The sequence below is a fragment of the Musca autumnalis genome, unplaced genomic scaffold (assembly GCF_047663935.1).
Source record: "Musca autumnalis isolate F117 unplaced genomic scaffold, ASM4766393v1 scaffold_2, whole genome shotgun sequence".
Lineage (NCBI taxonomy): Eukaryota > Metazoa > Arthropoda > Insecta > Diptera > Muscidae > Musca > Musca autumnalis.
In genome coordinates, this window is record NW_027411755.1 from 640,684 (window position 1) to 663,707 (window position 23,024).

General features: G+C 34.7%; 1 protein-coding gene across 1 annotated transcript; it reads right to left on the reverse strand.

The window, feature by feature from the left end:
- Positions 1 to 9,193: 9,193 nt before the first annotated feature.
- LOC141393482 (uncharacterized) lies at positions 9,194 to 12,645 on the reverse strand. Its single transcript, XM_073966491.1, has 2 exons — positions 11,276 to 12,645; positions 9,194 to 11,214 (listed from the first exon to the last, which is right to left on the reverse strand). The coding sequence occupies exons 1-2, from the start codon at positions 11,309 to 11,311 to the stop codon at positions 9,289 to 9,291; spliced, it is 1,962 nt and encodes a 653-aa protein (XP_073822592.1). The 5' UTR covers positions 11,312 to 12,645; the 3' UTR covers positions 9,194 to 9,288.
- Positions 12,646 to 23,024: the final 10,379 nt, after the last annotated feature.

A 23,024-nucleotide genomic window follows, 5' to 3' on the forward strand; every position in this document is an offset into this window, starting at 1 on the left:
TGACTGAGTTTTGTATATCTTTTGAGAGAGAGAGAGAGAGAGAGAGAGAGAGACAGAAAGAGAAGACATGTCATCCGTATAATCTAATTCTAATAATTCTTCGAGATGTCGTTAGAGATTCCTTTTCTTTGAGTGCAGATTCTTCCCATAAGACAGCTCGTCTGGTGATGTCGAAGGCTTTCTTGAAATCGATGAACAGTAGATACAGGAGATGCGTCATTCTATAAGTCTACACAGCTTCTACTTGCTCTGAAGCTAGCTTGTTCATCTCTCAGAATGTTTTCTACCAGCCTTTGAATACTTTCTTTCCTTTTCCTTTTCTTTGAGTGCAGATTCTTCCCATAAGACAGCTCGTCTGGTGATGTCGAAGGCTTTCTTGAAATCGATGAACAGTAGATACAGGAGGTGCGCCATTCTATATAGTCTACACAGCTTCTACTTGCTCTGAAGCCAGCTTGTTCATCTCTCAGAATGTTTTCTACCAGTCTTTGAATTCTTTCTTGTACTATGTCTGCATTTATTATTATTCAATCCGGGCGAAAACTGAGGATGGTCATTTTTCTAATTTCATGTAATTGATGCACCAAACACGTTATTTTGATAATTTTTAATTTTGTAACGGATTTTGTTCTAGAAAAAAGTGCGCCAAATTATATTGGAATCGGTTCAGGTTTGGATATAAATCCAATATATTTAAGCCCGATTTCATATATGTATATGATGTACCATACACACTATGTACATTTGCCCAATTTTTATGAAATTTGAAAATGTGACGGAATCTGATCTAGAAAAAAGGATAGTTTTGGGTATAGTTTCGCTCTGCTTTATATATTCGATGCACTAAGCACCCCATGTCTGTCCAAATTTAATGAAATTTTGAAAATGTGCCGGAATTTGGTCTGGAAATAATTCTGCCAAATTATACTAAAATCGGTATCATATAGTCAGCCCGCCCGACTTTGATACTTTCTTTACTGGTTAAATTCTGTTCCATTTATTTAGAATAAACTTAAGGGGAGACCCCACCTTTAAATATCAGAAAATCGAAAAATTGGCTTATTTTAAAGTATAAGTAGCATCGAATATATGGTAAAATGTTTAAGTTGATCGAAACCATATTGCTCAAGATATGAGGTTTGGGATGGAAATGTGTTTTGTATCCAACATAAAACTAAAAACGTGTTTTTCTCGAAATGACATTTTGAAATCGGTGCCAACTTTAGCTCGAAAAATAATGAACTGATTGTCATATAATTTAGTGGGTTTATCAAGGACATCAAAATCTAGTCCATAAACGATCGATTTTATTTTTAAAAGTTGTTTTTGCCCGTTTTATGACCGGAAAACGTCAGTTTTGACTTTGTTGGTCCACCATTTCTGTAAAATCTAATATTTAAAAAAAAATCGATCGATGAAGGTCTAGATCTTTATATTCTAAATAAAGCCACAAAAATATATGCGGATTGGTTAATTAGTTTTCGAGCTAGAATTGGCACCGCAAAACACTTTTTAGCACATAGTTTTCAGCAAAAAAAAAAACTATCCTTAAAAATGAATACTTCTGAGAAGGCACTTTTTTAGAATTAACGCATTAACTTTTGTTTAAACTTCCCCATGATAAGTAATGACACCAACACTTTAAACGTGCCTTTATTTCTAAGAAAACGATTTCAAAGACGTTCATTTCGAAGATCACTTATTAATAGCACTATGCAACACTGAAAATGCAAACAACTTCTAGTACGGTTTTTCTGAAAGTACATATTTAGACTACAAAAACACTAGTAGGGTATTGTCTTGTCAGATCCAGTTCGGATTTTATGGCCTCATCTAAACCGGGCTAAATCTACACTTTTTTGCATTTATCAGGCCTTTATCTCAGAAAATAGGAATTTGGCCTTGCTGTCTTTAGCAATATTGTAGCCCTAAACTAGTAGAACTTATCTTTAGAAAAAACCACATAAGAAAAACTCCATCTAGGGCACCAAAATCTATAAAATATAGACAATTTTACATAATTGCTGAAATTCTGGTCAATATCGGCTAAACTATTGGGAGTTGAACCAAGTAACCTTTAGCAATAAGCCTCCAAATAAAGTTCCCAACAATTCTTTAGAACATTCTGAAACTCTAAAATGCTTACTTCATGTTGTTCCAGAGGTATTTTGCATCATACCTTTTACAACACGTATTTCAAACACAGTTCACACCAACAGTTTATTCTCGCATTTCGGATTTCACTACATTATTGACATTTTGATTAAATCGTCGCTGAAAAATGTACTGAAAACAACGGCATAGAGGCATTTTACAACAATGACATGTTCTGAAGAGTTGTGTATTACATTCCTGGGAATATTTTTCCAAAAGAAAATATTCAGAAAAAATTAACGGTTTTGGAGATACGGTGTGAAATGTATAAAAATTGTGTAATTTTTGCATATGTTTTGAAATTTGAGGCAATAAATGTAGTTTTTCGAGTTCATTATTTCTTCAAATATTTTATTCGTGTCCTTATCTACAAGTTTGCTTCAGAGGTCAGAAGAAGATTCGCATTGGTTTCAGAGATATAGCCCCGAATTTCTTTAAAAACTCAATATTTAACCATGTTTAGATGGGGCCATAAAATCCGAGCTGGATCTGACACAACAAAACCCAACTAGGGTTTCTTGTCGTTTGGGTCTGTACTTTCAAAAAATCTTCAGTTCGAATTGTTTGCACAAGATCACCTTAAAAATGTTGCACAGTGTAGTTAAAAAAAAATTGTCGATTTTCGGTATTTTGAAGATTTCTGCCTTATTACCCAACCGGAATGGCTAAAATTTGGTATGTAGTCTTAGTTGGGGGAACAAATTATTCCGACAGAGAATTGCCCGTACATAGCCCCCATAGAAAGGTACCGCCCGATTTCGATAATTTTGTAGGTTTTGACCACATTATCCAACATTAGATCATATCTAAAAAGCTGAGATTTGGGATTTAGTTTTCGTTGAGAGTATAAAACATTCCGACTGAGAATTGTCGGTATAGGTCCACATTTTGATATAACCCCATAGAATATCGCCCGATTTTCGGTATTTTTAAAGTTTCAGCCACATCATTCAACCGAAAGGGCTGAAATTTGGTTTTAATATACATATTTTGTGGTGGAGGGTATAATAAGAGTTCAAAATCATCCCATCGTGTTCTTCTTAGTAATAAAAACTTGTATTTATCAGTTCGTTTGGAGACTCTTTACTACTTTCATTTTCATACTTCCGCCCATTTCCTGTGGGACCGGCGTTTTCAATTTTTATTTCTTATCTGCTATGCTGTGATCAATTCCAAGTGATATATGAGATTTTATATCAACTTTTTTTCCAGAATCGTCATTTTATTTGAACTAAACTTTAAAAAGCATTTGCATATTTCCTTAAAAATGGCAAAAAGTCAAAAATCGCAGGATATAATTTGAAAGGTTATTTTAGACAATATATATAAAAAATAAAAAAAAATCGATCCGATCTGATCCGATTTTATACTTTACCCCTATTTTAATTGCAGAAATGGAATAAATTGGACGTTACATATAATTAACCAGTAACATCCAAATTAACATAACTTATTGCTTATAAACCTGCTTAAGTTAGTTAAATACCTTTAGGATAAACCAAAAATACAAAAAAAAATTCTACAATAATATGTTCACAGACAGGACAAGCCTATCGCAATTTTACAACTAAAAAACATCATCGTGAACACTAACAAATATCTATGTTAAATGTACCGTTATTCCGTTCCGACTAATCAATTCCAATTACACTATGCAACACTGAAAATGCAAACAACTTCTAATATGCATTTTTTTGAAAGTAAATATTTAGACTACAAAAACCCTGGTAGGGTTTTGTCCTGTCAGATCCAGTTCGAATTTTATGGCCTCATCTAAACCGGGCTAAATCTACACTTTTTACATTTATCAGGCCTTTATCTCAGAAACGAATAGGAATTTGGCCTTGCTGTCTTTAGCAATATTGTAGCCCTAGTAGAACTTATCTTTTGAAAAAACCACATAAGAAAAACTCCATCTAGGGCATCAAAATCTATAAAATATAGAAAATTTTACATAATTACTGAAATTCTGGTCAGTTTTGGCTAAACTATTGGGAGTTGAACCAAGTAACCTTTTGCAAACATCTTCTAAATAAAGTTCTCAACAATTTTTTAGAACATTCTGAAACTCTAAAATGCTTACTTCATGTTGTTTCAGCGGTATTTTGCATAACATCTTTTACAACACGTATTTCAAACACAGTTCACACCAACAGTTTATTCTCGCATTTCAGATTTCACTACATTATTGACTTTTTTATTAAATCGTCGTTGAAAAATGCACTGAAAACAACTGCATAGAGGCATTTTACAACAATGACATGTTCTGAAGAGTTGGGTATCACATTCCAGGGAATATTTTTCGAAAAGAGAATATTCAGAAAAAATTAACGGTTTTGAAGATACGGTGCGAAATGTATAAAAATTTTGGAATTTGTGCATATATTTTGAAATTTGAGGCAATAAATTTAGTGTTTCGAGTTCATTATTTCTCCAAATATTTTATTCTTGTCCTTATCTACAAATTTGCTTCAGAGGTCAGAAGAAGATTCGCATTGGTTTCAGAGATATAGCCCCGAATTTCTTTAAAAACTCAATATTTAACCATGTTAGATGGGGCCATAAAATCTGAGCTAGATCAGACACAACAAAACCCAACTAGTGTTTCTTGTCGTTTGGGCCTGAACTTTCAAAAAATCCTCAGTTCGAATTGTTTGCACGAGATCACCTTAAAAATGTTGCACAGTGTTATTGCATATGCCGTGAAGTACAGCCTACACACTAGTTTAATACTGTACTATAGTTTCATAGCTTCTTTAATTTTCATTTTTCGATTTTCTGCACGCTAGATCGGTATTTTTCCCATTGTGTACAGGTCCCATTTGATGGTGGTCCCATTCCCAAAGTCTAAAAATTATGTATTATTTACACTAAGTGTTGTGTAAAAATTAAGTAAAAACAAGTAAGAAAGTATCAGCCAGCTGTGCTGACGTAGATATAACCTCAGCCACTGACCTAAAAAAAAACAAAAACAATACAACCAAACCAAACACAATAATTATGCCGTTTGCTTTCAATTCTTAATACGTACCGTAATATGGGGCAAGAGTGATATTGAAATTACAATCATTCAAAAAAATATGAAAATTAAAGAGGCCGCTATTCGCTAATTAGTTAAAGTCGGTTGATACGCATCCGATTTTGGATACTCACTCAGCGGCCATTGTGTGCCGTCAGTTGCATCTCACAATGCCAAAAACCTTAAAATGGGTAAAAGTCGCACAATTTGCATACGATTTTGATGCGCATCCGGTTTTATTAGCCCCCATCAAAAATAGGTCAACATAAACCTATTTCAAACAGATTCTTCAAGAACCGCGGATGTGTCTCCACATTCTATTTTGCGTAAAAAAACCCATATTACTCGCGTATCTCTGTAATTTATGACACGCGTTTTCTCAAATACTGTAATGGCGTACAAAGGATTCCAATTATGTAAAATTTTTTAAATAAAATCGCGGTTTAGTACGCGGATTTGTCAAAATATATTTTTACTGATTTTCATATTTCCAAGGTATCTATATCCGCGGTTTTAGTGGATGGATTCGGTCGCGGAAGGGATCATTAGATCTGTCACGTAAAAAAAACTAAATTCACGCAGGGTTCAAAGGAAACTGTATGACACGCAAAAAAAGGTTTTTTGCGCGTCCGGATTATTAAAAAAGTGCAAAAAACCCCGAAATTCCGGCTTCAACATGTCAGCATCAATTTTAGATGGATGCAGTGGATATAGCGAAAAATCATACACTAGCATCATGTTGCCCATGGGGTATTCTGTGATTCTTTCTTTGGGCATAGGTCTATAAAATGTAAGGTTAAGCCAGAAATCGAAAAGGAACATAAAAAACTTGTTGGCTTCAACCCATTTTTCTACATTGATGCCAACACAGCATCCACGCAAATTAATTTTAGTGTCGACATTCATTTTAAAGAATTTCAGTCATACTATATAGAATGTTATATAGAATATTTTAACAGTTCGCGAATTCTGAAAGTGTGAAACTGGGATTCATCAATTTTTATTAACCAAAATTCTTCATAAATGACTCGAATTACATTAAATTACGTTAAACTATAGTCCGGTCAAAATAGACATGCGTATAAGGGGGAAATAGCAAAAATTCCCACAAAGCTGAATTTTTGTGGAAAGCTAGGGTTGGCCATTAATAGTCCCCATCGATCCCATGTGTGCAAAAAAATTATTCGGGGTCTAAGGTCAAATTTTGGGATTTTTTTGTTTTTTTAGTCATATCTCAGAAACTATAGGTTCTTTCATCTCGATGCAAAGAATAGATTTGTAGACTACAAAATGTTCTACGGTTCTTGAGATATGAGTCACGCAATATAGAAAAATTAAGTAATTTTACGGCACCTGTGCATTAATTGACCTGTCGCGATTATTTTAAACTTATTTCGAAAACCGCAGAACCTACCAAAAAGTTTTTAAAAATAAGTTTTATATTACAATATTTCCTATAAGTTTGCTCCTTACGATGTCCGCATATGAGTCACCGTTCCTAAGATACAAGCCAATCAATACACAATATGCACGCATTACCACGGCACCTAAGCGGAAATTGACATGACACAGTTGTTTTTCATTTGCTTCGAAAACGCTTGGTGACTAAAGTGACTAAAGAAAAAGTTGTAGAATAGAAAATTCTCTACAAATATGGTCTTTACGGATTCTACATAAAATCTGTTATTCTTCAGATACGAGTCAATCAAATTATGATATGCACACATTTCCACGCCACCTATGAGGTGTGCACTCGGCGCGTTTTTTTAACGTAGTTTCCCCTATAAGCCTACTCCACTATTTTTTGTATATACATATATTTTAGTCCTCATCCTTAGTATATATATTTTAGTCCTCATCATACGACAAACTCTTCCTCTATTTCTTCTTCCTCTTGGAGGTTTATAATTGGTTCAAATGTGGATGAGTCATTAACATCACAGGTATCTTTCTCTGCGATAGTCAAATGGACATTAGAACAAGACTGACCTTGGCAATTCGTGCATGCTTGAGAACATAACAACCCTACCTTTTTACAGCCACATTTAGCACTAAAACCTTTTTTGCAATTGCAAAAAATAGTATTGAGAAGTTTTTCTGGTGCATGTGGAAGTAACGTTTTAAAAGGTTCTAGACTATTATCTATTAGTTTCCAGCCCCAGTCTTCTGGGTTTAATTCATTCCCAAGCCATGTTTGAACCTGGTAGTATACTCCATATAAGTGTTGAGTATCAGATGCGGATGTTGGAGGTAGAGATGGTAGCTGAGATTGTTTTTTGTTTCTCGTATTTTTTACAAACGTTACGTACCGGTATTTGTCAATTGAAACAATTGTCCTTGTTGCTTCGTAAACTTCAAGAAGAAAGCGAATTGCTTCCGTACGTATTGTTTCTGGTGTGGTCAAGGTCAGTCTTGTTCAAAAGTCCAGTTGATTATCGCAAACGAAGATACCTGTGATGTTAATGACTCAGTCACATTTGAACCAATTATAATTTTATGTATAATATTATATTTGTAGAGAATTTTCTATTCTACAACTTTTTCTTTAGTCACTTTTTAATCGAACCAAGCATTTTCGAAGCAAATGAAAAACAACTGTCTCGTGTCAATTTCCTCTTAGGTGCCGTGGTAATGTGTGCATATTGTGTATTGATTGGCTTGTATCTTAGGAACGGTGAACCATATGCGGACATCGTAAGGAGCAAACTTATAGGAAATATTGTAATATAAAAAAATTTTAAACACTTTTTGCTAGGTTCTGCGGTTTCCGAAATAAGTTTAAAATAATCGCGACAGGTCAATTAATGCACAGGGGCCGTAAAATTACTTAATTTTTCTATATTGCGTGACTCATATCTCAAGAACCGTAGGATCTAGGTCAATGTCCAAAAAACCAAAAAATTCCCACAATTTGACCTTTGACCCCGAATATTTTTTAGCACACATGGGATCGATAAAGACTTTTAGGACGTTGCTTCTAATTGCCAACTTTAGCTCTCCACCAAAATTCAGCTTTGTGGGAATTTTAGCTATTGTAATGTCTATTTTGACCGGACTACTACGTTTGGACGAAATTTATGAAAAAGTTTTAGAGTTATCTTGCACAATAGCCATTTTAGTATGTGCCGGTAAAAGCTTTTGGGCCATTATCTCAGGAAGTATTGACTTACTCCGTTGTAAATTAAAAAAGAATCAAAAGATGCGAGAGGAGCCCTTAAACTTCACTTTATCCGAATTTTGTGTGAGAGGTACCCACCCGAAGGAGTGGACCGATATAATCCATAATTCAACCTGATACATGCCTGGATGAAATAAAACGATGTGTAAAGTCTGCAGCAATCAGAAACTCCCTGCGAGAATTATCATGCGGATTTGCCATTTTGGTTGGTGCCGTCAGGGTATGGCCCATCTTCGAACTTAAACTAAGTTTGTGCAGAATATTACGATAACCAAAATTTGGTTCGAATCGATTGATCCGTTCGAGAGTTATCGTGCCAGTTATCAGCCAGAGAGACAGATGGCTAAATCGACTCCAAATTGTCTGAAACTAATTTAGTCCAAACATACTTGGGGTCTAAAACCGTTATTTCGATGAGGCACATTTTTGGTCGTATCAGCCTAAAGGCTGAGGGTATCAAGACATTTATAGTAAACGTATTACACAAAAACCGTGGGCTTAAAGACGTTTCTATATAGGTTTTTAAAGAACTAAATGAGTGTTATGAATTTATTTGTTTGCCTTTTGTTAATCCTCTTTTTGAATATAGTCGTATGTAGTACTTGCAGCACATTTTTGGCGAACTAATTCATTGATTCTTTTAATTGGTGTATGTATTCACACAGGAATGCTATTTATATTTGTTTTTAATGAACCACTGTTTGGCTATTATCTAACATTTGACGGCGCTGCAATCGCTTAAGTGAAAAGGTCAAACATAAAGGCTAGAATTTGAGATTTTCAATCGAGACGTTCTCACTTCATCGCTGATAACAAAACCCCAAACAAAAAACAAATCAGAATAAATTCTTAGAAATGCAATCGACACAAATAAGTATTTTTTTAATACGAAATTACGTATACACATAGGCATATATATTAGGAGATCATTATATAACTACTTATAAGGTATATTCATATTGACGTGGCGACCATGCATTGGTGAGCTTAGAATAAATCTTACTTCCAACACAGAACCATCATCATCAACGATTGTACGTGTGTATTCACCACCACTTGCAAACAAGGCTGATTTTGTCAAATCGAAACGAGCCAGAAACGCGGAAATTGGGCTCAAGGGTGGCGAGAATATAACTGGTTTTGGCTCATCGTAAAACGTTCTGGGTGGAACTTTTAAGTTAGTGTTTGTGGCTTTAGGGATATGTTCTTCCATTTTGGTGTGTTCCACTTCGATTGGGTATTTATTCTCAATTTTCATGACATTGCCAGTATTCAATTTTGGTTGCATATGTGGAGGTAACTTTTTGATGATAACATCATCAGCTGGTTTTCCATTCTGTAAAACCTCTGCCACCGGTAGGTCTTCAATATTAATGGTCATCGGTTTCTTGGTGGTCGTTGTGGTTGGAGTTATCTGTTTTTGTGTAGATGTTCTTGCAGGCTTTGGTGTTGTTGTTGGTGCTGTTGGAATGGGATTTTTAGAATTTGTTGTAGTTTCTTTCTTGGTTGATGGCGTTGCAGGACCATATTGTCGTCTTAAGAATTCATCTAAACTTGGCAAAGGAGTTGTTACTTTAATTGCAGGTTCTGCTGGTTTCGGCTTTTGAGTGGAAGTTGATTCAGTCGGTATTTGTTTGGGCTTTACAGTGGTTACAGTGGTGCTTGTTGATGTGGATTGACTGGCAGTGGTACTTTCTGTACTATCATCTTCCACAACAGTCCAATCATCAGGATCACCCATGGTTTCGTGTGGTAACCATGAAGTTGGAAAATAAGGCTCATTAAATGAAGGCCACGAAGGCGAAGGAATGTTTTGCTCCTTCGTGGTAAACTTCGGTTCGTAGAATGTTGATGGTTCTTCGTTGACGTCAAATGGATTAGAGGAAAAGGTTTTCACTACCCGAGTCTCGCCATTTGGACCTCTAAACGTTTTGGTGGTGTGTCGGTAGTTCGTTGGAAATTCATCGTCGCCTGTATCGTGCGAAATCGTTGGTGGATCTTCATGACTCGATGGGAATCCACTGGCTTCAAATGGATTAGATGAAAATGTTTTCACTACCCGAGTCTCCCCATTTGGACCTTTGAAGGTTTTGGTAGTCTGACGGTAGTTCGTTGGAAATTCATCGTTGCCAGTATCGTGTGAAATCGTAGGAAAATCGTCATGACTCGATGGCAATTCACTACCTTCAAATGGGTTAGAGGAAAATGTTTTTACTACGCGTGTCTCCCCATTTGGTCCTTTGAAGGTTTTGGTAGTCGGACGGTAGTTTGTTGGAATGTCATCGTCAACTATTGTTTGTACAATACGCCTATCTCCATTGGCATTTGTGTATATTTTTGTATGTTTGCGAGGACCGGTTCTTGCTTCCGAAGGCCAGGGTGAACTAGGATTGCCGAAAACATTTGGAGGAAATCCAGAAGTCTGGTGCACTGTTGGACTGATGCTGCCAAACCAATTATCGTCGCTGTTATCGTCAAAATTTGGTCGCATACCACCACGACCAACTTTAGGTCCATTATTACTAGTAAAAGTTCTGGTCACTGTTCCACTGTGTGATTTTGGTATGTAAACGGATTCGGGCACTGAACTACTGTACATTTCGATACGCGTTTTTGAGGCTATACTTCCATCGGACTCAAGTGTATATGTAGTGGTTTTCTTAGTCCCAGGTGGTTCAATCTTCACGCGAACGACTGGTTGGCGTGTGCGAAGTAATTCTGCTACAGCCTCTCCATCCATTCCACGTCGAATGGCTGCATCAATTATGAACTGTTTTAGACTAGATCCACTTGAGCTATCCTGTGTATCTATGATTTCAGCATCTGGATTTCCATAAAATGCAGCCCATGCCACCGAAAAGACCTGTTGAGATATGTTTGTTAGTTCAAATCACTTACGCAGCACACTCTCGAGTATTAATTACCTGAACGGCCAAAAGAATTTTAAAAAATTCTTTCATTTCTTTCTCAATGTTTTGAAGGTTTGTCTAGGAGAATTAATGTGGTTACTTCTGCTGCCAATGTGAAACTGACTTACTGAGCGGTAGTAGTAGTACCTGATATAGTTTTTGTTTTGTTTGGGTACTCCCGATTAAGTGATAAGCGTATGTCATTATCTCGCCGTTGTCGTTGTTGCTGGCATGCATCTAGTGAGACTACCTCAGCGTCAGATTTGATTTGAAAACGGGGTTATCAAGCAAAAGCCGGATTATATCTGAGTATTAGTTTAGATGAGTATTATTTTGAAATACATGTCTTCGTAATTATGATTACAATACACAGCTTGTTCGTTCTTGTGATGTGTGATCAGCGTGAAGCGGTAGACTAATCGACGTACTTACTTACACATTTCGTCGGTGCCATGCTTAATTGTTCCATACGCCATTTTTAACATTTTGAGATATAGGTGGTTTCTTTCTAAATTTTGGTCGCCTTTTTTCTATCTGCTGTAGTTTTCGAGATATCCAGGTTTCGGCCCGAAATGGTATGTTCTTTTCAGGTATGAAATTAATATTTTAATAACTTAGAAATTTTAAAACACATTTCAAAAATAAGGACTTTAATTTTCGATTTAGAAGGTTTGAATTTATTGAGGCAAAGCACTATGGTTTCAATCAGGAAATTGTTGGCCAAAACTATAATTTTTATGTTTAAACAATTTTAATCCTTTTTTGTGCAGAATAATAAAAACACTTCAATTCAACCGAAAATGATTAGTTTCTGTAAATAACGTTAGTTGCCGTAAGTTAGTGCAGCGTCAAAGTTGACACTTTTTTCTATAAAAATAAACAAGATTTTGTATTGTAAAATATACTCTTTTTGTTGTGTTGTGTCGTTGCATAAATATACAGAATTGAGAACAGAGTCATTATGAATCGGGAAGCTGGTGGTGAGTACTTTCATAATATGTTAAAAATAAAGTAGAAAGGTTTTAAATTAGCGTATTAACTCAAACTTTACAAAAAATGTCCAAATATGTCCACCACCAACTCGATTTTTGAAGCTAGCAGGGGGTGTATACTAATAAATTCAGAAGTAAATTTTTGCTCAAATTTGCCACAGTTAAAATAATGTGGATTTTTGTATTTTAAGATGGGTGAATTTTTTATAAAAACCAGTTTGAAACTATATCTAGTATCAAATTGAAATATAACTGTAATACCCACATTTATTAACGGATTTTCTTTAAAATGCATATTTCTACGTCTGAGAGTACAGAAAACAAGTCGGTATCATTTTTTTGAAAATAGGTCCACCTTTAGTCATAGCCCTTCATATAACGGTTCCGCCCGATTTACGATATTTTGGGGGGTTTATCGACACCTTATAACCGATTCGGCCATAATTTGGTATTTCGATGTTTTGAAAGGTAAGAATCCTTTGTACAAAAATTATTAAAATATCTCAATGTTTTGGTTTAGACCCCATACAACGGGACCACCCTTATTCATCGATTTTGACCATTTTTGGTAATTGTGGGCGAAAAAACTTAAGAATTGCTGTTTCTACACATTTATTATATATAACAATCAATTTCAATGCAAAATGGACGTTGAAATAGTTTTTGGCCAGAAAATTTAGATTTGAGACCCTAAGGTGGGGAAATTAATTTGTAAATTTTTCCATGAGATTTACAAAATTTTGCAAAATTCTCTATAATTTTTATATTCCAACAGATATTCCTAAAACTTTTGGCAAAGGCGTTCTATATACTATTACTAATAAATCTATTCAAAAATATAAAAATATTTGCTTCGGTCAGATTGAAACAGCTGTGACGCAAACATTAAATTGCGATTACCTCAAAACGGAAAAATGGCGTATGGAACACTTAAGCATCACACCGACGATTTCTTTATTTGTTTATACAATAATTAATCATAATGAATTGCTAACAATTAACAATTCTTCCGAATTAAAAAAAAAAAAACAAAGTTTAATGATGTTATTTTTCGACAATCAGAATTGTGTGTGTATTGATTTTTTTGGATTTGCCAGCAATTGTTATCGTTTCATGGAAATTCCCATTTCGAAATATAGAAATTGCATTAAAAAGGTTCTGAAGATGTGGTGAATTATGAGAAAAAAATAAAATTAAAATATTTTTGTGTGGGGCAATTGTAGGTGCTGGTCACCAGTTATATTATTGAATATTGACATTTAGGATTTTTGAAGGTGTTTGTAATAAATTAATAATAACTGTGTGTTTCTCAATCCTTTGGTTTAAAGCATCAGATTTAATCAAAACGTTAAAGTTTAGCCGGCACTTTCATACCTCTCTTTTTGGACAATTCTGTTTTTGAGCTGAGCACACTAAAAAATGGAAATAGGAATTCTGTTCATTTTAAGATGTGATATACTAATTGTTTTCTTCGTGTTCCTACTGCCACCATCACCACCAGTACAGCACCCCAAAAGTTATTGACGGGTGACTGAGTAGGGAGGGTGTCTTCTCTGACTTGGACTCAAACGTTACGACGAAGAAATTCATTAGTCGTTCTACTTGAAGTAGTTGCAGAACAATGTTTTGAAGGAAATAGGAATGTCGCATAAGACGAAGGCAAGATGGGCATGGACAAATAACGGCAGGAGCACTGTAAGTACTCAACAAAATTGCAATTTTCCTTAGTCGTGTTTTTTCTGTTGCCTTTTTTTGTGAGCTGCATTTGTTTGTTTCCTCTGGAATAACTTCGATTTTTGTGATGCGATGTGAATAGAGAATACCAGCAAGGGAACAATAAATGTATTGGAGTGACAGATTATGGAGACATTGTACATTTTCCCTTTACGCCCAGACTTAGAAAAGGACATGGGGAATTCTATACCTTAGCTAAGATCCAACTTTCCACATCGCTGTCATACCAAAATGGTAGTAATGCTCCCTTGTGCATGTTGTAATAGTTGTGGCAGAAAAAAAAGTTGCAAATTCAAGACCAGTATAAGCGAGAGTTTCCTTTGAATGTGTTCTTCTGTCTGCCTAACTGACGACTGTCTATCTCGGCTAAGCATTGCAAAAGGGTGGCCTTGTCTAACAAATAAAAAAAAAACACAAATGAAAAGGCGAACATCTGCAATAACTACAAAAACAGCAAGGATGACGGCGTAGCCTTTGTCGAACCCAAGCATAGACAATTTTACAAATGATGATGGTGATGAAGAAAAATGCAAAAAAAAAATATGAAAATGAAAGAGTCGACGTCTAACAAGGGCTCGTCCGTCTGGCATGTGTGCTGTGCACTCTTCTTTTGGGTGTTTAATGTTCAAATATGGATACCGTTAGTGGGTGGGTGAATTTTCGTTTCTATTGCCGTTGTTGGTCATAGATACCAGCACACAAATTTGCTGTGGTAATCAGCGGAGGTCATGATTTCCATCGATTAAAGGGATATGAATAAAAAAACAAGTAAAAAAGTATCAGTCGACTTTGGCGACAGAGATATACCCTCAGCCAATGTCTGGGCTCTTTTCAGAATTTTGTGGCCCTTTTTGGACATTTGAACTTGCCAACACAAATGTTGATTAGGATTAAAATTAAAAAGTGTTGCGGAAGAGGTACTTGCAGGAATGGACGGACATAGTCCATTATGGAGGCGGATCTTATCTAGGGAGTCATATCTTTTCGATAGATATTGCGCCCACTAGTCATTTCAGTGGGTCATCGTATACATTTTTGACAAGTATGCCAGGAAGCATAAACTTGTCCACGGATAACATAATATCGTTCAAAACAGAACCACAACGAACACCATAGGTATACATTTACAAATTATCTCCGAATAGAGCCTTAAATGCACTTAGGAACAAACGTTGAAATTTTGTGAGAGAGGTACCCTTAGAAGAGGCCCTACATATATGGGCCTTTTTAGAAGTTAAACTAAATTTGGACAAAATATTAGGAGATCCAAAGTTTGAAACAAATTGGTTGATCGGTTCGAGAGTTATCGTGCTCTCCATCCACTACATATGGTGCCATATGGGGTTTTTACGGGATGTTTTCTAAAGAAGTATGGGATTACCTCTGAAAAAAATTTACCGTCGATATTGAGGCCGCAAATTCAAGATGCTTCAACAAAAATCTAAGTGATTCGAAAGCAGGCCTTAAAGCGAACTTATCCGAAATTTTGTGTGGGAGATACCCGAAGGAGTGTACAAATATAGCCCATATTCAAACCTGATCTATATCTGGTAAATATATTAAGATGTGTAAAGTATGGACCAAATCGGTCACTCCCTTCAAGAGTTATCGTGGCCACAATTTTTCCTAACATTTCTGAACTTTTGTGGGGGAGGTACCTGAAGGAGTTGACCGATATGGCTTATCTTCGAACCTTAACTAAGTTTGAACAAAATATTATTGAAAACGCCAATTGTGGGTGTACTCTCTAGAAAGAAGGGCGGTTGGATTCATGCCGTGAGCCTCGAAAATATTTCAGTAATGGAAATATTTTCCTCAAGATTCATCCACCAAGAAATATAGAAATGGAAAAAGGAAAAGAAAATGCGATGTATTAGAATTTGGAAATAGTGGAAATAGTAATGTTTCTTTATTATTGAATTCAGTGAAACAGAACGACTTCTTACCAAGGACAACAGTACTGGTTGATGCTTAGCTTACAAAAATTGTACCATCGTATGGGGCACAGTGAATACAAGTTGTTACAGCAAAACTCAAAGCGATTAGAGAGCAGCTCCTAAACTAAACTTTTCTGAAATTTTGTGTGAGAGGTACCCGAAGGAATGGACCGATTGAGCCCATATTGGAACTTTATTTAAATCTGGTAGAAATTTTACGATGTGCAAAGTATGGACCAAATCGGTTACTCCCTTCATTAGTTATCGTGCGCACAAATTGTACGAACATTTTCGAACTTTGAACAAAGTTTGAACAAAATATTGGGAAAGCCGCATTTTGGACTGAATCGGTTGATCCGTTCTAGAGTTGTCGTGCGCTCTAGCCATACGGACGGACATGGCTAAAGCAACTCCAAATTGTCTGAAACAGATTTCGTCCAAACATACTTGGGGTCTAAAACTATTATTTCGATGAGGCACATTTTGCCCGTATGAAAGTGTATATACCCTCGTTAGCATAAATGCTGAGGGTATATTAATTTGAAGAAATACCTTACGGAAGCCCTCCTTTTTATGGCTTATGAGAGCATATGCATTCTGATACGATCAAAAAGGGCCTCATCGAAATAATGGTCTTATAATCTCCATGTGAATTTAGCATCATTTTGAATTTTTATTGTCCTTGTAAATGTGATTACAAGAATAGCAAATCTATGCTCCCTGTCGAAGGAAGTACGCGGTTTGGTATAAAATCAACATTGTACTAATATAAATTCTAGTTGAATTTAAAGAATATTTGGAGAATGAGACGCCTACCCAGTGTTGAATCTGTATATAAATCCAACCAACTGATACTTTCTTACTTATAATTTCAAAAATATTCTCAAGTTAACTTTTTATAGTTAGTGAAGCACTTGAGCAAAGTAAGTAATACATATTGAGGTATGCACCTATCCTAAAAAGCTGTAGCAACATAACTAATATCATTTGACTGTGACATTAACAGTGTTTATCTGTATCATATTCGAATGTACATAACAACGATGGTGCTAATACAAAATCAAATTGATTTAAGGGCTAAGGGAATTGCCAGCATTTACAAGTTTTTTTTTCAACAATTCAGTGCGACATGTCCTGGTTAAAATAATTGGTTAGTAGGAGGTTTTATAAGTAGTTCCGGCTACCAAAACGTACTATAAAACCCATTATTTGGTAGCAAATTTTTTGCTCACAGCATTTCCCATAAAACAAATTCCATAATATTCAGTATATTTGATCAAGGGTTTGCATGAAAATTTTCTTTTCTAGTATATATGTAATGTGTACTTAATATTACGTATGGTAAAAATGTTAACTGGGATTCATTGTTCCTCCAATGAAAATGGGTACGTTGGCTTCCTTCTATCAAGAGTTCATTTATTTTTCCTTCAGACGTTTTTTGTTGGCAATGCAGAAAAAACACAAGATTGGAATCCTTTAGCAAGGACTATCTCGTTTATGGCTACAAATGAAAGAACGAATGAATAAAAAAGGAAACGAAATGAGATCGTTGGGTTTCTAACTTAGAACGTAATGATAACCCAGGAATGAGTGGAGCCGAAGTAAAACAAAAAAGCAATGCTTTTGGTTTTAGACCTTTTTTTACGTTTTCTTGCTCGGTATTCATGGAGAACTAGTGAACAAACAAAAAGATGTGGTTCTCTATCCATGTACCTTGCCTTAATTTTCATGATAAACTTTTTTTTTGTCTTTTTCCATTTTCGAAACAACGTGAAAATTAATGAAGTTCTAACTTTGGCCGAAACGTACACACCGATATTCCATGAAGCTGAAGTTGGGATAGGCCACCCACGGCATCTTATATTAAATCGAAAACTCATACAAATCTCAACAATAAATGGTGCTGTAAATAGTAGATTTATATTGGCATATTGGGGGAAAGATTAAATTATTTTTGCCAATTTTTATGTTTTTTTTTCCGAAATCTCCAACCAAGTGGCTAACACTTGCTGTCTCCTTTAATATGCCTTACCGGGCGTCTGTTGGCCGTTGTTTGAACAAATATTCGAATTAATTGAAGTTATTCAGTTATGAATTTCTGCAATTGTTTACGATTGGTTTTGATGTATGTAAATATGACGACATATTTATTTGGCTTGAAGATAAAACATGTCCTTTAATTGTAGAGCATAAACTGCACTTCCATGTTCACAAAAAACTAAAATAAAAAAACACATAATGGCTTATTTGTGACTTCCCCCTTATGGCATTTCTAATTCTTGATTCGCTTTTCATGCATATAGCAAACTGTTCCACTAAACGAAAGTATAAATGTTTGTTTAAAATACACTTGGATATTTTTTTTTATTTATTGTTTTTTATTTCTTATGCGAATGAGAATAACATAAAGAAATCCTAACAAAAACACGCACACACAAACAAATATATACAATTTACAAAAATTCGTGGATGTCTGTCTGCATGGAAGAGTGTAAAAAACACAAAAAATAGAAGAGAAAACATGTGTATGACAACTACAAGACCAACAGGGATGAGCAAGAGGAATAGAGTTTCGGCTACGACGATGGTGATGCTTGCAAGGATATAAATAATATCAAGAGCAACAACAATATAACCTGTTGAATGGCCTTCAACAATGGCAAAACATTTCACAAAAAAAAAAAAAAATAAACAAAAAACGAATGTTCAACAGACATTGCGCTACTTGTTTAAAAAATAAAACACAACAACGAAGATAAAGGCCAACAACAACGAAAAGAAATAAAAAGACAAATTCAACCAAAACTACCAAAAAATAATAAAAGCATAATACGCAGCAAAGTATGCTATAAAATCACATGTTCCAAAACTCATCGTAAATACACAGAGAGAGAGAGTGAAACACACCACACACCACGTTGAATACAACACGAACGAATAAGGACTTTCTTTCGCTTATTCCACGGAGACAATTTCAATAGAGTTTGATGTTCTCAACGGCAGTAACGGCGATGATGATGATGTTGACGACGACGATGCTGGTGGAAACTCACAGAAATGTCACAAAGTGTTGCTTGTTTTTGTTGGAGCTTTATTTTAGACAACATTTATAGTTTGTTTAGATTTTTGGAAGTGCACGCGAATGCTATGACGGACACGATGACATCAATAAAAGACACTGGTATTAGTGAGCAATGTTCGATATAGAAAACTCAATAAATAAAACAAAATATCCTTGTATTTACAGGTGGCCATTCATTCATTGACTGCCTCTGCAATAGCGAGGTAGAATGTGTGAGAATGTATTTCGGCATTGTCTTGTGTTTGAGAAAAAGTCAACAATTTTTATTATTATTATTATTATTATTATTATTATTATTATTATTATTATTATTATTATTATTATTATTATTATTATTATTATTATTATTATTATTATTATTATTATTATTATTATTATTATTATTACTATTATTTTTATTATTATTATTATTATTATTATTATTTTTATTATTATTATTATTATTATTATTATTATTATTATTATTATTATTAGTATTATTATTTTTGCCAATATTTCGATCATCAAAACGAAACTTTGTTTTAATTTTTCTCTGACCTCGAGCCAAATCAATAAAATAAAAAGATATTAAAAGTCCAAAGGTCAACAATAATTATTATAAGAATTATTATTATTATTAATATTATTATTGCGAATCCAAAAATACCATATTTTTCTCTTATTGTAGGAACCAGAGATCCGCAAAATGCATATAAAAGGCACACTCTCATGCCTTTTCCCAAAAGCGAATAGTGCAGTGCCTTGCACATAAAAAATATGATTGTGCCAAAAGCAGATTCACCCAAAAAAAAAGATTCACTGCTTTAGTGCGTACTTCCTTGCTTTTACATTTGTATTCACACAATTCGCAAATGCAGTATGCACAGTACTGCATACCACCACACAGTATTGTATCATCTTCTGTTTCAATAAATGAATATATTTGCCAAATTTCGCTTTTTCTTTGAGTTTCTATAATAATACGATAAACACCAATATTTGTTTTTATTGTCTCAACATTCATTTTTTTATGTTTATTAACATGTAAAGTTGAACAGAAATATATACTGCTTTTTGTAATGCAACGTGCTTTTCCGAAGGCAGCGAGCAAAAAAAAAGACAACGAGCTCTTTTAGTGTGTTGTGTGCGTGGCATTGGCACACTCTCATGAACGAAAATGCAAAGCAAGCATTAGCATTAAACAGAGATGGCAATAGCAAGCTATGAAAAAGGCACGAAATAGCGAATATGCATTAAAAGCGAGTGGCATTTTGCGGACCTCTGGTAGGAACTATCAATAGTTGAACTATCAATAATTCAAATTGACAATAGTTGAAATTGACAAAAACGATTGTTGGCGTCACAATACTACATACGGAATCTTCGAATATTGTTGGAATAATCATATTTTTTACCTCTGCGTGTTCATGTAAGAATGGATTGAGAAAAATTCTCAATCTCGTGTCCGTTAATATGTATGTATGTATATGCTTTACTTCATTCAAAATGTCTACGGAGATGTCTAAAATATTCAAGACCAATTAGCAAAACTTTCCAAAAAAAGTCAAAATAAATAAAAGAAAGTTTGAGATTTCTTCTTCAAATATCATTGGAAAACCATGGACAGGATATTGTAAATAGTAGACCTAAAAATAGTGGATATGTATAGTTCACGAACGAACTAGTTCAATTGAACGATTCATATATGAACTAGATCAATCGACGACGACGCCGCCGACTGAGTTAATTGATGCCTTTGCGCGCAAATTTTCGTCTGTTGTTTGATTATAATTTAATATATGTTGTATACATGTGTTTGCGCGAACGATTGTGTTAAAAGACCGACCTAGTTCACTTAAAAGAGCTGAACTAAAAGAGCGATCACCTAAAAGAGCTAAAAAGTACAACTTAAAAAAAGGGGATTTAGAAAATATATATCACAAAACCGGTCTCTATTCTTCCCAAATAAAATTTTTCTTAATGATTTTTATACCCTCAGCCTTTAGGCTAAGGAGGGTATATACACTTTGATACGATGAAAATGTGCCTCATCGAAATAATGGTTTTAGACCCCAAGTATGTTTGGACAAAATGTGTTTCAGACAATTTGAAGTCGATCTAGTCATGTCCGTCCGTCTGTCCTGCTGGCTGGAGCGCACGATAACTCTCGAACGGATGAACCGATTCGGTTGAAATTTTGGCTTTCGTAATATTTTGCCCAAACTTAGTTTAAGTTTGAAGATAAGCCATATCGGTCCACTCCTTCAGGTACCTTCCCCACAAAAGTTCAAAAATGTTCGAAAAAATTGTTCGTACGGTAACTCTTGAAGGGAGTGGCCGAATTGGTCTATACTTTACACATCCTAATAATATATCTACCAGATATAGATCAGGTTCAAATATGGACTATATTTGTCCACTCCATCCGGTACCTCCCACACAAAATTTTCGGATAAGTTCACTTTAAGACCTGATATCGAATCACTTTAAATTTTTTTGAAGCAACTTGCATTCGCTGCCTCATTTACGATGGTAAAAGTTTTTTAGGGGCAAGTCCATACTTCTTGAGCAAACATCCCGATGAGTGTAAAAACCCTCTATGGCACCATATGTTGTGGCTGGAGATCCACATCCATAATGGTCAATGTCGATCCATTCCTTTTAGTATCTCCTCCGCAAAACTTGATATTTGATATTTAATCCTAATCAACATTTTTGTCTGTTCAAACGCCCAAAAATTTTTAAAACCCCCTAAATACATACGTATTTTGGGAATAAAATTGTTTCAATATACACAGGCTGAGGGTATATCTCTGTCGGCAAAGCCGACTGATACTTTTTTACTTGTTTAACTGACCACTGAAGTTTTAGAGGAAAGTTACCAGTTGGAATAAAAATGACTCCCAGTAATCTGAAACGGAATTTGTATGTATATCGGAAAAGTTACACTTTGTTCCCAATATATTAACAAAGCTTATTAAACTTAAAATTTTTACTTTATTATCGCGAAGGATTGTTTTCTCGTTAAAATGTTTTATGTAAATAAGCGCCAAACTGTAAACTGTAGAAAACGGATTTTCTTTGATTTTAACATTAAATGATCATAACTTCTTTTTCACGATGGATTTCCATGGGTAGAATATTGTGTCAAAGGCAGATGATTTTAAAATCGGTTAACAAATAAGCTCTAAGCTGCGTAGAAGATACAAAACAAGAAAGAACAAAATAATTTAAGGTTTCGAAAATTGGAAAAAAAAACAATAAAATCTGTTTAAAAACATATGAGTTCTGCAATTTTTTGTGTTTTAACTTTTTGGTTTTTATTAAAACATATTTTGTATTTTTTAACATTGGAACCCCAGTCATAATTTTTCTAATTAATAAGAATGATACGCACTGGGCTTCCCATGTAAAAAAGTACAAAATATTAGTCAAAAATCAAAATTGTCGGAAATTTCTGGACACCTATTGAAAATTTGGTTATTTGGTCTATGTTTGGAAGAAATGTTAATAGCGCAAAGTCACAAATTTTCTCAAATGGTCTTGGTCCAAACATATATTAAGTCATGTGACATATTAACTATAAGACTGAGTGTATTTTGAAGACACTTCTTAGCTTTCATTTGCAAGAATTCACCGAAGACGTTGCAGTTCTCGCATGGCATACATCTTCCTCGAAATGTAATATTTCAAAAAGAATACTACAAGAAATTCGGTATATCTCCTTATTGTAGATAAACGGACATAGTGTGGTCAACGAGTATAGATTATGTTTTTAAAACGAACGTTTATGTTTTCAAACTTTAGGCGGATGGTGGTAAATACACCCATACACTTCAAAACATTGAAGTATGCATTTTTAATAGTTCAGTGCTGTACTCGTCCTTAAGTTTTGTGATACACTTACACACATAGAACTAAAGTTTGTCTATGGATGCACACTCTTATGCTTTCCCCCCAACAATATCCTTTTGTATGACCGTGTGTGAGTGAAGACACATATATGTCTACAACAATCTCAAACAAAATGTTAATTTTCT